Source organism: Temnothorax curvispinosus, unplaced genomic scaffold, assembly GCF_003070985.1.
Source record: "Temnothorax curvispinosus isolate PA1 unplaced genomic scaffold, ASM307098v1 QBEX01010178.1, whole genome shotgun sequence".
Lineage (NCBI taxonomy): Eukaryota > Metazoa > Arthropoda > Insecta > Hymenoptera > Formicidae > Temnothorax > Temnothorax curvispinosus.
In genome coordinates, this window is record NW_020219958.1 from 86,997 (window position 1) to 101,253 (window position 14,257).

General features: G+C 41.2%; 4 protein-coding genes across 8 annotated transcripts; 2 read left to right on the top strand and 2 right to left on the bottom strand.

Annotated features, from left to right (window-relative positions):
• Nucleotides 1-3,953: 3,953 nt before the first annotated feature.
• On the bottom strand, nucleotides 3,954-6,934 carry LOC112459854 (TBC1 domain family member 13). Of its 3 annotated transcripts, none has more exons than XM_025024205.1 (11): nucleotides 6,816-6,934; nucleotides 6,664-6,737; nucleotides 6,413-6,541; nucleotides 6,155-6,311; nucleotides 5,909-6,062; nucleotides 5,803-5,805; nucleotides 5,420-5,618; nucleotides 5,138-5,339; nucleotides 4,920-5,042; nucleotides 4,790-4,847; nucleotides 3,954-4,669 (listed from the first exon to the last, which is right to left on the bottom strand). In XM_025024205.1, the coding sequence occupies exons 1-11, from the start codon at nucleotides 6,833-6,835 to the stop codon at nucleotides 4,601-4,603; spliced, it is 1,188 nt and encodes a 395-aa protein (XP_024879973.1). In that variant the 5' UTR covers nucleotides 6,836-6,934; the 3' UTR covers nucleotides 3,954-4,600. The 3 variants fall into 3 exon arrangements, with proteins under 3 accessions (XP_024879973.1, XP_024879972.1, XP_024879974.1); XM_025024204.1 differs by having other exon boundaries at nucleotides 5,803-5,808; XM_025024206.1 differs by lacking the exon at nucleotides 5,803-5,805.
• A 502-nt stretch (nucleotides 6,935-7,436) lies between these two features.
• LOC112459853 (tyrosine-protein phosphatase non-receptor type 14-like) lies at nucleotides 7,437-10,381 on the top strand. 2 transcript variants are annotated; one of them, XM_025024202.1, is made up of 7 exons: nucleotides 7,437-7,529; nucleotides 7,900-8,265; nucleotides 8,355-8,523; nucleotides 8,601-8,762; nucleotides 8,852-8,940; nucleotides 9,034-9,226; nucleotides 9,315-10,380. In XM_025024202.1, exons 2-7 carry the CDS (start codon nucleotides 7,919-7,921, stop codon nucleotides 9,642-9,644), a joined length of 1,290 nt encoding a protein of 429 aa, XP_024879970.1. In that variant the 5' UTR covers nucleotides 7,437-7,529; nucleotides 7,900-7,918; the 3' UTR covers nucleotides 9,645-10,380. The 2 variants fall into 2 exon arrangements, with proteins under 2 accessions (XP_024879970.1, XP_024879971.1); XM_025024203.1 differs by lacking the exon at nucleotides 7,437-7,529 and adding an exon at nucleotides 7,602-7,625 and having other exon boundaries at nucleotides 9,315-10,381.
• A 452-nt stretch (nucleotides 10,382-10,833) lies between these two features.
• Nucleotides 10,834-12,346, bottom strand: LOC112459855 (uroporphyrinogen-III synthase-like). Of its 2 annotated transcripts, none has more exons than XM_025024208.1 (3): nucleotides 12,226-12,346; nucleotides 11,685-11,909; nucleotides 10,834-11,602 (listed from the first exon to the last, which is right to left on the bottom strand). In XM_025024208.1, the coding sequence occupies exons 2-3, from the start codon at nucleotides 11,869-11,871 to the stop codon at nucleotides 10,989-10,991; spliced, it is 801 nt and encodes a 266-aa protein (XP_024879976.1). In that variant the 5' UTR covers nucleotides 11,872-11,909; nucleotides 12,226-12,346; the 3' UTR covers nucleotides 10,834-10,988. The 2 variants fall into 2 exon arrangements, with proteins under 2 accessions (XP_024879976.1, XP_024879975.1); XM_025024207.1 differs by having other exon boundaries at nucleotides 11,685-11,917; nucleotides 12,226-12,345.
• Nucleotides 12,347-12,734: 388 nt separating this feature from the next.
• On the top strand, nucleotides 12,735-14,156 carry LOC112459871 (60S ribosomal protein L17). Its single transcript, XM_025024242.1, has 5 exons — nucleotides 12,735-12,771; nucleotides 13,024-13,110; nucleotides 13,219-13,378; nucleotides 13,703-13,873; nucleotides 13,960-14,156. Exons 2-5 carry the CDS (start codon nucleotides 13,030-13,032, stop codon nucleotides 14,103-14,105), a joined length of 558 nt encoding a protein of 185 aa, XP_024880010.1. The 5' UTR covers nucleotides 12,735-12,771; nucleotides 13,024-13,029; the 3' UTR covers nucleotides 14,106-14,156.
• Nucleotides 14,157-14,257: the final 101 nt, after the last annotated feature.

Below are 14,257 nucleotides of genomic sequence, written 5' to 3' on the forward strand. Positions count from 1 at the left end.
GCAACATACATAGACACAGATGAAATGGAGAGAGAGAAAGAGAGAGACGGACAGAGAACTGAGCCAACTAACGGGCTAGCAGTTCATTAGAGATCGCTAAACTCTAGGGCACCTCCCCTTCCCCGAAAAGGGGAATGAGGATTTCGTTATTACGCGATATGCGTTTTGTTCGGGACGTGAGAGACGGTCTCTCGCCGAATTTTCGCTAAGAGCAGAGATAGACGCCGAATTCTGGCACACACACACACGAGCAGGTATTAGAACTACCTAAGGGAGAGGCAATATCGATTCCGTTGAATTGAGAGGATACGTTTCCTCGTACCAATATCCGTGTCGCACAGCCGGAAACGTCGCGAGCGGAAACAAGGCCCCGCATTCACGCGAGAGGAGGGATGAATGGCGGCGAAGACCAAAGGATCATCCCGGAGGATCGATCGCGCGGCGAACGCCGGACGGTTGTCGGTGTAGACTGTAGACGTCTATCGATCGAATGCCGATAATCTAAGGATCGGGCTCTCTCGGCCGGATGGCAGCGAGTTATTATGTAATGGAACAACATACGCGCGGCAATATACAAAATCGGCTTCGTAACGTCGTGACGCGTCTCTCCGCGCGGCATGAGAGAGGTAAAACCTCGCGTACAATGCACGAAACGACAGATAGACGCGCATGCTGAGTGTATCCACCGGCACAAATAAATGATTGAGATCTTTGATACGTTGGACCACCAACGAATAGGAGATAGCGCGCCGTGCCACGGTACGGTAAATTAACTGTAAACAGTGCCCGATGTGTCGCGTCGCGCGGCTCAAACGGTTTGATGAAGAGCCCAACAAACACCAAGTAACATGCAACTTACATGCAAGTTATAATTTCAATGACATACGTATTATAATCAAATTAGCATAAAAGCCATTTACGGTCCGAGCTTGGAGATCTTAGTAGCCTAATAATTTTTCTGTATTACACATTTTTTTTCAACCTTATAGCAAACTGCGCGCCGACTAAATTATCAGGCTTACAACACAGTTCCCGTTGGAGTAGTAAATCCCCTCCCTCCCCCTAATTAAATCAATTCGATTTAACTTTGATGCTAAGCATCTAAAAATAACTATATAGAATATATTGCGAGAAATATAAAAATGACTTCAGACAGGGTTCGAACTTGGAACCTCCCTCATTCCGTGAAGGGTACACGTATTATGTTGCATTTACATTGTTGAGTAGGAACTCTGATGGAAAAATGTCTCAGAATTTTTCATGTTATTAATCAGAATGTCTAGACAAATTTTCAGACTTCCCCAGAATGATTAGAATTTATCAGATTTTTTAATACGAACTGGAACATTTTTCCTGAACCGGAACAGAAAAACTGAGACAAAATAATAATAAAATATTTCAGATTTTTCCCACCAACACGTCTGTGTAAAAATCTGAATAAATATGAGAAAATCTGAAAATCCATCCAATTATTTCTAAAAATATCTGAGAAATTTTATATATTTTTTCAGAATTTTTCGTAATTTTCAGTTATAAAATTTCTGAGAAAATATGAGAAATTTTTTTCACCATCAGGGAAATCACAACTTGCATGTAAGTTGTAGTTATAATTTCTTCGTATTTGCCGGGCGCAGTCAAAACAGCTTGGATATAAAGAAAGCTATATGCAATCGTCGGAAGACGCATAGAGACGCTGAGATTTTTCGGACGCTGGGAGACTCGAGAGCTTTTCACGTTTCAGCGAGAGCGAGACGCGAGATGGATCGGCGGTATTCCCTCTCGCGATTCCCAAGTCCGTATTAGGTCGCGCACGAATCTATCATATCCCGAAAGGCGTGCCGAAGCCCTCCTTTGAGAGGTCAGGATCCATCAATCCAAGCTGTATGCAGGCGCACCGGGACCACCGCTGGGAACGCTGGCGAACAATCTGCCGAGTCATCCTCGGCCGATCGTGTGGCACATTCGTCAACCCCGTGGCTCCGTGTGTCACCTCCTCGAGCTGACGTGGGAGAAGTCCGGTAACCCGCGTGTATTCGACACAAATCCGAGGCCCGCGCCCAATGGCGTAGCCAACCCTCGCGTGGAACTCCACCTCGCAATCGTACATCAAATAAGAGCATCAGTTACATTACGTCTACTATGTTATAATTTCACAATCAACAATGCATAAACGTAATATAGCACATTGTTGAGTGTGAAATTATAACATAACAGAGGTAAACAGTACAGTTGTTGGCCACTGTACAATGGATTGGCCACATCTTAAAAAATTAAAGATTATAAAGAAATAGGCTATATTAAAATGTTTTTAATTATAAATACAAAAATATTACAATTATTATTTTTCTTATAATTAAAAACATTTAATAGTATTTCTTTATAATCTTTAATTTTTTAAGTGGCCAATCATTGTAGAGTGCCAACAACTGTACTGTTTACCCTGTGTATAATGTAACTGATGCGCTGTGTCGATTGGGATACTTCCATATTTCCCACGCTTTTAAAAAAGCGTCAATCGCAATTAACGGACGGTATTTTTGGTAGATTATTTAGACGCCTCTCTATTATTTTTTTCCGTGTCGCTCATAAACGGAATACAATGTAATCACCGAGAATTGCTTTGATTTCGGACTGGATTTCACCTTAATAAGAACTCGAGAGTCTATCCTCGACCTCTGATGAATCCCCGACGTCGCGTCGTCCCGACTACCAGAAGGCAGCCGTCTGCCGTCTCCCCAGCGCGTATATCCTTTAACGATCGCATCAACGATCATAAAATCCGCGATCTCTGATTAGCCGAGAGGCGGCGACGAGAGGGATGGCCGAGGTAAATTTTGAGCTTCCGACCCTAATGACGACGGGCGCGTTTACGGTAGGTATATCTACTGTCGCCTAGTTTTTGTGCGGTTTTATAGAGCTTGCCCGCTGCTCCTGGATCCTCTTCGTTAAGCCCTGATTGCCATCAGGTGGCTATTACGGTCGCCCTACTTGTCGTCCGCGCGCATCAAAAGATGAACACGCTTTCCGATATTGGAGAACACTCGCAACGTCGATGCTTTGCCTTGGATTCTAGCCAAGTATCGATACTCGGCTAGAGTGCAGAGGGTCGAAGAAAAGGGTATCCTTCGTCTCCAAAACGCGACGATGATTTGCGGGCTCGATCAAGGGACGGGGCCCCACCGCCGTCGCCAAGCCTAGCTCGGACGGGCCCCCGCGCGCGAACTGAGATTATAAATCAGGTAATCAACCGCCATAAAAGTCCACCCACACGCGGGTGCTTTTTCTCCGGGACCTCGCGCGACTTTTATACACGGTATTCGGATCGCGCCTATCCTCAAAATCACGAGATACGGCAGGCGATTCGCCACGCCGGGGGTCCGGGCCGCGACGACTGGATGTCCCCCAACAAAGCGTGTGTCGGTGGTCGTTGGTGATAAAGAGGAAGGCCGGTTGAACCGCGGCCTCTGTAATTTTCTATGCTGTTTACACGCAAAGATATCATTTTGCGTTATTTTTAATTTCGCGATATAAAGGGATATAAGCTTTTATAGCTTATGCACGAAACATTTTCTTTTCTCAGTTCTTCATTGTTCTTTGATAATTCCAGTCTATCTCTATCACGCTATTACGCGATCCGCGATGGAAATATTCGCGTAGCTTCGGCGCGAGAATAACCAAGATGTTTTCTGATTAATATTCCTGCCGTCGTTCGGGTCAATCATTCTACTCCGCAGAGAGTGAGACGAGATGAAATAAAATCTGGAAATTCGGTTTACTCTGCTAGGGAACGCGGTGGCTTTATTAATCCAATAATGATCTCGTTGGTTTCTCTCTCTCTCCCTCCCTCTCACTCTGTGGCTCTCTCGCGAGTAGAATATGAAGAACGCTCTGCTTCTAGAAAGCTCGAGTTGTCGTCGACCGCTTGCAAAGTAATCCAATTATAGAGATACGTATAGGATGGAACTGATAACGTTTCCCTTTATTTTATAAACATAGTTCGAACGGCGCGTTTTATTACAAAAATAAGATTACAAAATGTAATTTCTCCTCTTAACGTATCGTGTAATTATTATGGCGCATATAGATGGTACTAATCTATTGTGATGCGATTATTGCAAAATTCATATTGTATCGGACAATCGGGGGGAAAGCTTAAATCAGATTTCCCTCTTCGACTTAACCCTCATCTTATCATTACCTGCCGTTTACGAAATGATTATCGTACCTCTTGTATAAATTTATACTTTGATATACTCCTCAGCCAAACGTTACATTTCAACATTGTATGTATGTACACAAATACACTTTAAATATATCAAAAAATTTAACACGTGGCAAAATGCTGTATGTAGATCTCAGTAATCGAGAGCGTGTATCAATATATACAACTGTTAAATATTTGATATAAGATCGGCTATCAGCTTGAACATCTACATGATATTATATTATAATTGATATTTTATTGCATTTCTTTCCTCGGGAATGACGAATGGTATATAAAATTACGCTTCACGATATATCACGCATGTGGTCGTAACTCGGGAGGAAGAAGAAAATGATACTCGACATGTCGAGAAATCTTAATTAATAATTTAAAAAATTATAAAGTCTTGCCTGCCAGGGCAGCGGCTTTAGAGAGCACAATCTGGATGTCCATCGAGGGAAAATTCTAGACATAGAACATATTATTTTTGACATAGCATCTTATATTCTAATAATAATAATAATAATAATAATAATAATACAAAATATAAATACACATATATGTAATAAAATATATATATCTCACCTGCAAGAGTTTAACGTTTGTAGCAAAATCGCCGGCCAGTAACTGGTCCCTCAGTAATCTAAAAATGCATACACATGTGTTGAGAGAACGAAGATTATTGCTGAAAAAATGATAAAATTTGTTTACTCACAGGATCATGGCACAGCAGATGTGTATGAGGAAATTGAATCTGTTCTCATCGGCAAACAAGGAATCCCATATCCTCATAACATCCGGCAAGGGAAACTCTTGCGAAAGGAGAAGCGTCAACCATCTTGTTCGCAGCAATAATGATAACAATGAGAATTATAAATACTAGTGATAATGACAATCATATCATTATACGATACGTGACGTCATATACTATACCTAAAGCTGTAATATTGCGGACATAGCTCTTGCTGATGTAGACGCAGCCAAACCTCGGGATCATTAGCTCGTACTTGATTGGTCAGCTTACTCATCATCGAATTAATTCCAAATTCAGCCTCATCCAACGTCTTTATAAAGAAATCACGTATTTCGGCCATCAGATTAGTGAAACAGAAAAAAGTGTCTGCCTCGGCGTGTTCTACGAAACGAAAGATACGTATATCGCTATCAGCAGATATCATTTATACATCTCAATCGCTCTTAAATCGTAATACACACTTCTCCATGTAGGATCCGGGTCGCAAGCGAATGCATGATATATAGGTCCGACTATCTCGTTCATTCCCTGCACGTAACCTTGGCCGGGATTCAATTTTGCGTATATAAAGAGTATTCTTTCCAAAACTTCCCAGTGTGCTTCACCACCTTCGGCCAATGGCGCGTAATCTTCCGTAGCCTTTCTGACGGAAACCGCTATCTAACAGATAAAATATAATAATGTAGCGTGATAACGCGAGTTGTACCGTATCCGCAAAATGTTATGAAATTATCTCACTGACACACTGACTCTGTTTACAAGAACAAAATACAAAAATATTAAAAGGACTTTTCAATACTATCTTAGGTAGAACATATTACTTTACTTGCATCGTCTATAATACCTGCTGCTTTCCACGTCAACGTAAGAGCAAAGACAAGTAAAATCTATTAATAAATTTAACAAGGAATTTAGCGATGGAAGCTTTGATTATTTGCAGTTTTTTTTACCTTGGTCACCCCTAAGCCTTTCCTTTCAACGTTCGCGCTTTTCAGAACCGTGTGCTGAACTCTGTGATGCAAACGCTGACCATTAGCGTTCACTATTTTCTGACATGGATAATCGGTGCCTTGTTGGAAAAATGATATGTCTGGACATAGCCGCCTGTAAGTAAAATTTATTGTCTCAATTTTCTGTTTTTATCAATGCTTCAGAAAGAAAGCTTTCAAAGCGTTTACACGATTCAATTTACTCACCTAACATCTTTATCGATCTGAAGTAGAACCTCGTTATCTTTAAAGTACGTTTGCCACTTGCTGTCTGGATTTAAATTGAGTGGATGATCGTGCAACGTTACGTCGACTCTTTCCTTGTCGTCGGTATTTGATTCTCCAGGATTAACAATGAGATCCTCTGCGAAAAATCGCCGAATACAAAAACGTCGTACATAAGTTTCAAACTTCAGTCTAAATTATCTTCACCGAACAAACAACAGTAACAAAGTATCCTCTCACCGATGAAGGTATTGTACAACTCCCTTTTGCGCTTCAGAGTCTCTAACCAACTGGACTTTGTCGGTGGCAGGTAGTTCAACAGCAGCTTCCAACACAGGGGCCTCAGGCCGCCAGGCTCGTCAGGTATGCCTGAAATAAGAAAAGCTGCGTCGAGAGAGGACCAACACGAGAGAGCTCGTAAACAAGATAGCAGAATCGTCTCCGCGAATGAGTGGACGAAGCGGGGAGTCGACCATACGTGACGGACGTACCGTGGAAACATATTTTACTGAGGCTGGCCGTCTCTATCTCGTCCGCGTCGAGAACGTCGTCGAACTCGGTCAATCTGCAATCAACCCACGGGTAAAACGAACAATCGAAACAGGCCGCAGGCGTCGCACGCGCGGACACCTCACTTACTTACCTCTTTCGCAGGATGCTCATTTTCCTCGCGCGTGGCACATGTGAGACACCGAGAGCGGGGATCCAGCGGCGTGGGATCTAACCGCGGCCTCTTATCAGCATTCGGTGGGCGGACGACGCAGCGGCGGCGGCTGCGGCGATAGCGGTAGCGCGGGCGGGCGGGCGCGATGCGGCGATATCCCTTTTTCTCATTATTGACAGCGGCACGTCGGCACGACGCGCGCGACGACCGCCATCGCTTGCGAATCGCTCCGCCAGACTCACGACCAGCTGTAGCCGGTGGCGATGGCCATTGACTCCGACTACTCCGAGTACTCCAACGCGACGGTGGGTGCGTATCGATGCCTCTTCCTCGGCCTCTCGATATCTCGGCATCGATGCTCGCCGCAGCCGGGGTGAAAGTATCGATACTCTCGCGCCGGACAAGCAAAGCAAGCCGGAGCCGCCGGAGGCAGGAGCAAGCTTTCCTGTCGAACGCCGAATTATACCATTATACCGAGAAGGCGAAAAGTGGACCGCGAGGCCGAACGAGTGCTTTAAAGAGGAATTCGATGTTCCGTCTGATATCGGCTGATAGCAACTGATATGGATGCCGATAGCGGAGTCGCGAATTGCCAAAATGTACACGTATATCTCGCGTGCGTGACGTGACGTGCGTCGCCGAGTGGATGTTTACCCAGGGGAGTGATGAGTGTACGGTATTTTAAGACATCGGGTGAGTGTGCGCACCGCTTGAAATGTGTATCGTTATCTTGACTCGTTGTCACAACGCCAAACTGTTGTTGCGACGCTTCATTCGTAAATCGGAATTGTAACCCCACTTTGCCGTAACGCCGTGAAGTGATATTAATATAGGCTACGGTCAACGTGACGCTACAAATGCTTCGAAGCATTCCTCTTCTCTTTTCTTTCAATGAAGAAAGAAGGAGAAGAAGAACGCTCCAAAGCATTTGTAGCGTCACGTTGACCGTAGCCTCGTTAGTTTCTCGAAATTTCTTAACCTATAAACCTACTGTACTCGTATCTTGAGACCTTCCTTGGATCGAATCACGTATTATGTGTTCATCTGCCGTATTTTTTTTCAGCTACTTCGCAGCTGCCAAAATGCCATTTAAGTTCCACTTGAAGAAGAGCAGGCAGTACAACGTCGTGTCCAAGAATCAGTATGTGATCTGTGTCGAGTTGTTGGACGCCACTTCGATAGAATGCACCCTCAGTATCGACAGCGTTGGCCAGGAGTGCCTGGACAACGTGACGCAACGCTTGGGCCTGGGACAGCCCGAGTATTTTAGCCTGCGCTACGTTTGCCGCAACACGTCGTCGCTTAGATGGGTAGACATGGACAAGCCTCTGAAGAGACAGCTTGAGAAAGAGGCTAAAAGCCTTACGCTTTATTTAAGAGTTATGTTCTACATCGTGGACGTACAGCTTATTCAAGACGAAATGACAAGGTTGGCTTTATCGTTTGCTCAAGTGAGATATAAGCCTCTTAGCAAATATGGGGAATATAATTTTGCATGTCTCTCCGTTTCTTCCACAGATATCATTATTATCTTCAACTGAAGAATGACGTGCTGGAGAACAAGATACATTGTAATTACAGACAAGCTTGCGTGTTAGCGAGTTATTCTATGCAAGCCGAGTTTGGAAATTATAGCCCGGAAAGACATACCCTGGAATATTTCCAGCAGTGCACTTTCTTCCCAAATGTAACGCCAATTGTCAAAGCTGCATTACTTTAATTGCAAATGTCGTACAGATCTAAATTTGATATTTCCATATTTAGGATGTAAGCAAAACGGACCCAGGCGGGCAAGATTCTCTTTTACACGCAGCAATATTCCAGTACAAGGGTTTTGTTAATATGACACAGGCTACTGCGGAAGAACTATATATCTCGCTTGCCATGCAACTAGAGGGATACGGCACCGAAACGTTTACTGCCAAGGTATAAATAGCAGAGTATTGATGGTAGTAGCATGATAACTGATTAATTCTTATTGCTTCGAATGTTGCAACTATGGAAATGTATTTCAGGATAACAGTAACAACAAAGTTATACTTGGAATTTCTATCAATGGAATTATGGTGGCCTATCCTAATACACAAGCAACGCAATGTTACAGGTTATTTTACTCTTTACTTTACTATGCGTGATTTTAGATGTGATCTAAAAATTATTGCACCATATTAAAAATGAATTAATTTATACGTTGCAGGTGGAAAGACATCAATAATGTCATAAAAGAAAAGAAAACGTTTATAATAGAGTATAAATCGGAAGGAGCGAAGCAATTTGTATTTAACGAGTCGCGCGATACAAAATATATATGGAGATTATGCATAGCTCAACATCTATTTTATATACAGTATCAAGAACGCCATCCGCAAGAAAGATCTAGTGGCTGCTGTGTGCGTAAATTAACACTTATTTCGTTAGACATTGAAATATGCACATATGGTATTTTATGTAATTAAAAATGTTAATGTATCATTTCAGGATAATGATACAAACGATTCTAGTGAGCAAGCAGTGTCCGTGAATTCGGATAACTTCGGACATCGAACATCGGACACGCCGCATACCCGGTGGACAAGCTATAACGATCTTTCGATACCGTCACCGTGTCCTGTTGTGTCTGTTTCATCAAGCGATATAAATAGCTTGCGCGCGTTATTACCGTCGTATAGACCGGCGCCCGATTACGAAACGGCGGTCCAAATGAAATATAACGGTGGAAACGCTCCTCAGCCTTATTATGCGAATCAGTCCGCGATAGTTGGCTCAGATATTTCGTGCCTTCTGGGTGTAAATCGTAATAGATATTAACCCTCCATTGCCCTCGTTCGCCAAACGAACGTCAGTACCCTCGTGTTAGCCCTGCGCCGCGCTTGTATGTTTGTCATTGTATTAAGGTGATATTGCCACATAGTTGTCACAAATCAAGAGCCACTATTTCTAACATCTGTTAAACTCGAACCAACTATTAACTTTTCAGAATAGTCAATAGAAGTTGGGTATTCTGAAAGTTAACGGTCGATTAGAGATTAACAAACGTTAAAAATAGTGGCCCCAAACAGTCTTGTAAGAAAGAGAGGTTGAAACATCGATCGGTACATCAATCTAAAACAGTAAAACTTGCATTTGGCTACAGCAGTCGCGTTGACTCCGAGTATTTGCTCTTGACATGAGTGCTGCGCATAGATATACGTTAGATATACACGTTAGTTTAGATTAGACTTTCCAAGTCTAGTCTAAAAATTATATTAAGGAAATTTTGGAAAATAATTGTACAAATATAATCTAAAAGGTTGTAAACGAAAAATCAAAAAGTTTCAGAGTTAACTTATATGCCACATCTATGTAATTGAAGAAATAAGATGTGATGTTAGCGCTCGCCTAACACGAGAGCAATGGAGGGTTAAGTTTTAATGAAATACGTAATCGGCTAATATAAAAAATTCTACTGATGTTTGTGATATACAGAATTTAGACTAACATGCAAAAAAAAGATTATGTATTATATATAATTCATAAATATTGCATATAAAATATTTATAATTATATATAAATATATTTTTTTATATCTAGATGTATTTGTAATTTATATAAAACGTGTATTAAATATATATTATATATATTAAAAAATATATATTATATATTTTATATTATTTTATTTCAAACGACTAAAATATCTAATATTTTATTCACAAATATATACTATATTATTAAAATTGCTAGCAATATAATATACGTGTACGCACAAATTTGCAAGATTTGATGCTTTATTTATCAATGCAATTATTATACGTATGTTATATTTTCTGAGTAAAAAGAACACAATGTAAGAAAAACACCCAGATAATAATCCCAGTCAAAATTATAATTATGAGAATTACATAAATTTTATTACATACATATCTTTACAGCTCTCTAGAGAATACTTATCCTTATATATATATATACATTATTTACATAATTATTATTATTAAACACGTGTGTGTGTGCGCGCGCGCGCGCGCGCGTGTGTGAACTGGATAAAAGATTATTTAATTAAGAAAATCTTATTATAAAAAAAAATAATTTGAAACATTTATATGCATTAAAATGTACGTATTGCAAATATCAATATATTAAAATGTTGACAAGTTATGTCGCGACTAGTACATATTTTCATGAAATATTCTCACTTGAATTTGCCATAGTCTCAGCAGCTCTGATCGCGTGCATCAAAGCTACTGGTTCAGGCTTGTCTGCAGTGGCATATACATTGAAACCAGAATTAATTAACGCATCTCTCGTTACAGGTCCTATGGCTATCGCCTTTATATGTTTGATATTATAAAAATTTCTCTTTAGTTGCGTTTTAATATGTTCCACTGTAGACGGACTGAAAAAAACAAATATCCTAGGACATTTGTCAAGCATCTTTGGCAGCTCCTGCTCCAGCGTTTCGCTCTTTAACGTCCTATAAACCACGATCTTTTCGATTGGAATCCTATCTTCGACGATACAACATATACTTTCACGTGCAATTTCACTGCACGGGTACAATAGTGGTTTTGAATCTTTCTTCATGTCAAGAACAATCTTCTCAGCCAGTCGCTTTGAATTACCAGAGTCGCTGCCCACGCAATGTTGCAAGTTAAGTTGACTTTTCGCAAGAGAGTCCGTCGTGGGTCCTATGCAATACGCTGGCATCTGTTTCCAATGATACAGGATACTAGGGTCTTCTTTTGCTGCCAGTGCAACAGCTTCCACCGTACGAGGACTCGTCAATATTAGACCTGCAATAATGTACAAGTGACATATAAACTTAATTATGTTAGGAGTAATACTATAGGTATTACCAGGTGACATATTACCTACCACTATATCCATCAGCTACTGACAGACGCGCTCGCAGTTCCAAGATATTCACAAACTCGAATCTTAGAGTTTGTAAACATTCACAACTATAACCAGCCGATTCCAATGTTTCAAGATATGTTTCCTGCCTGTCGCTCTTTTCGGACAATCCTTTGCATAGTACTACCATCGTGCCACTTCCGGCCATTAGATGGACAAAAGCGTGTTGTGTCAACGCGTGTCAACCTAAAATTCTGGAACAACAAGGAAGAAAATACATATTGTAACTATTTAAGGGGATGCTAAAGTGACTCAAATTACCGACAATTACAGTCAAAGGTCTTACTTTGAAACGGCTTTATAGATCGCAAAATCATTTTACAGGAGTAAAGTATAGGTACTAATGAAGAGTGGGAATGTAAATTAATTAGTAATAATTGAAAAAAATGTAAAAATGCTGTCACCTCATAACCATATTTTCTAATATAAACAGTTGTATAAGTCATATGTACGAAATGAAATGTTCCCATTCTTCAGAAGACGTGCACAAATAATAACGTACCTTTAAAATTGAGATTGAAAGCCTGGAATAAAAATAAGACCTCCGAAGAAATCGTGTATATTTTTCACAAAAATATTCACGCAGGTTAGTAAGCAGAGCAGCAATCATGTGTAGCAGTAGTTCACGGATCTTGCGAGAGATGGCGCGATGGCACAGTTTTATTGAAAAGTATAAATTCATCCAGAAAATTTTAATTTAATTAATTAATTAATTTTGCACTACGCAGCTAACCGATGACACAGTAATAAAATGAGTAAAATTTTTATGTGAAATTATTCGTATTTTGCATGAAGAGTCTCGAAGTATAATCGAAAGGATTTGACAGTCATTTGAATAATTTAAATTAAATATTTAAAAATCGTGTAACAAATCGACCGAGTCGGGGTTCGGGGTTGCAATTTGCAATTGCAATCGTGCACGTGCATAGGATCTAGGACCTCGCTTGATTTTCAGTTGGCGCACCTGCGCGCGCACAGGAAACAGGAAGTGGCACACTAGGGAGGAGCGGACGAGACGGCTTTTCCTTTAAAGTCGTGGTCTCGAGAGGTACGTATCAGCCGATTTGTTGTCTTTTTCAAATCCGCTCGCATCTAGCTCATCGCCGAGGTACTCGTTTCGCGAGAGACAATTTCTCGAGTAAGAGGTTTCGCGCGGCGACGCGGACGTGAAAGATATCGCGTCCGTTCGCGAGAATCGCCGCGAAATCGGGCGAGAAGCGCGAGGCATGACGCCGACAGGTCGGAGGCCGTCGCTGGTCTCGAAGAGAGTCTGTTGTGATCGGTATGTCTGTGTTTTCAGGACGCAATGGGTCGTTACTCCCACGAGCCGGTCAACCAGACCAAGTCGTGCAAAGCGCGCGGCTCCAATCTTCGCGTGCACTTCAAGGTAAATATGCTTGTACCTTCGAGGTAGTATAACCTCAAACGCGACATTTCCCTCCCGGAGATGTTTACGGCTACGTGGATACAATCCGTTGTCTCTCATGCGTTACAGAACACCCATGAGGCTGCACGTGCTATCAAAAGTATGGCCCTGCGCAGGGCGCAGAAGTACCTGAAGAACGTCATCGAGCACAAGGAGTGCGTTCCTTTCCGCAGGTTCAACGGCGGCGTCGGCAGGTGCGCTCAAGCTAAACAGTTTGGCACCACGCAAGGTATGTCGGCACTCAATTTTTATGTATACCGTTCCTAATATCCATTTCTACCAATGTAGATTAACTTTAATCTTGATTTACTTATTTTTTTATCTTTTTCTAATTTTTAGAACTAGAAAAAGATCAAACGTAAGTTAAACCGAGATTAAAGTTAATCTATATTGATAGAAATGTACATAAGTCGATTTGTGGAAAACGTTGACAATCAAAATTGAACCATCGGAAAGTTGGATCTAACTGAATAAAATTTAACGTGAAATTTAAATTTTAGGTTTACGACAGCTACTAATTACTAACTATATATTCTAACTACTTACTTTCTAGGTCGTTGGCCCAAAAAGTCTGCAGAATTTCTGCTGCAGCTTTTAAAGAATGCAGAGAGCAATGCTGATTACAGGGGACTCGACGTGGATCGCCTTGTAATCGAGCATATTCAAGTAAATCATGCGCCTTGTCTTCGTAGAAGAACATACAGAGCTCATGGTCGTATAAATCGTAAGTGTTTATAATTTTACAAGTTCTAATCCTTTAAAAGTGCATCTGGATATAGCAGAGATGCTCAGACTTATAATTCTTTACAGCTTACATGAGCTCGCCATGTCACATTGAAGTGATACTGACAGAGAAGGAGGATGTTGTCGCGAAAGCTACAGAGGAAGAGCCGTCAAAAAAGAAACTTAGCAAAAAGAAGCTCGCTAGACAAAAGGAGAAGATGATGAGGGAATAATTTCATACCTTATATGGACGTATACCGTGAATATACCGTTAAAAATAGAGATTGCTTGGTCTTTACTTTTACTTTCACGTCTTTTCTCCTATCCCGAACATCGGCAGATCAGCATATATACTGAAATGTATCATATTATAAATGAAATATGG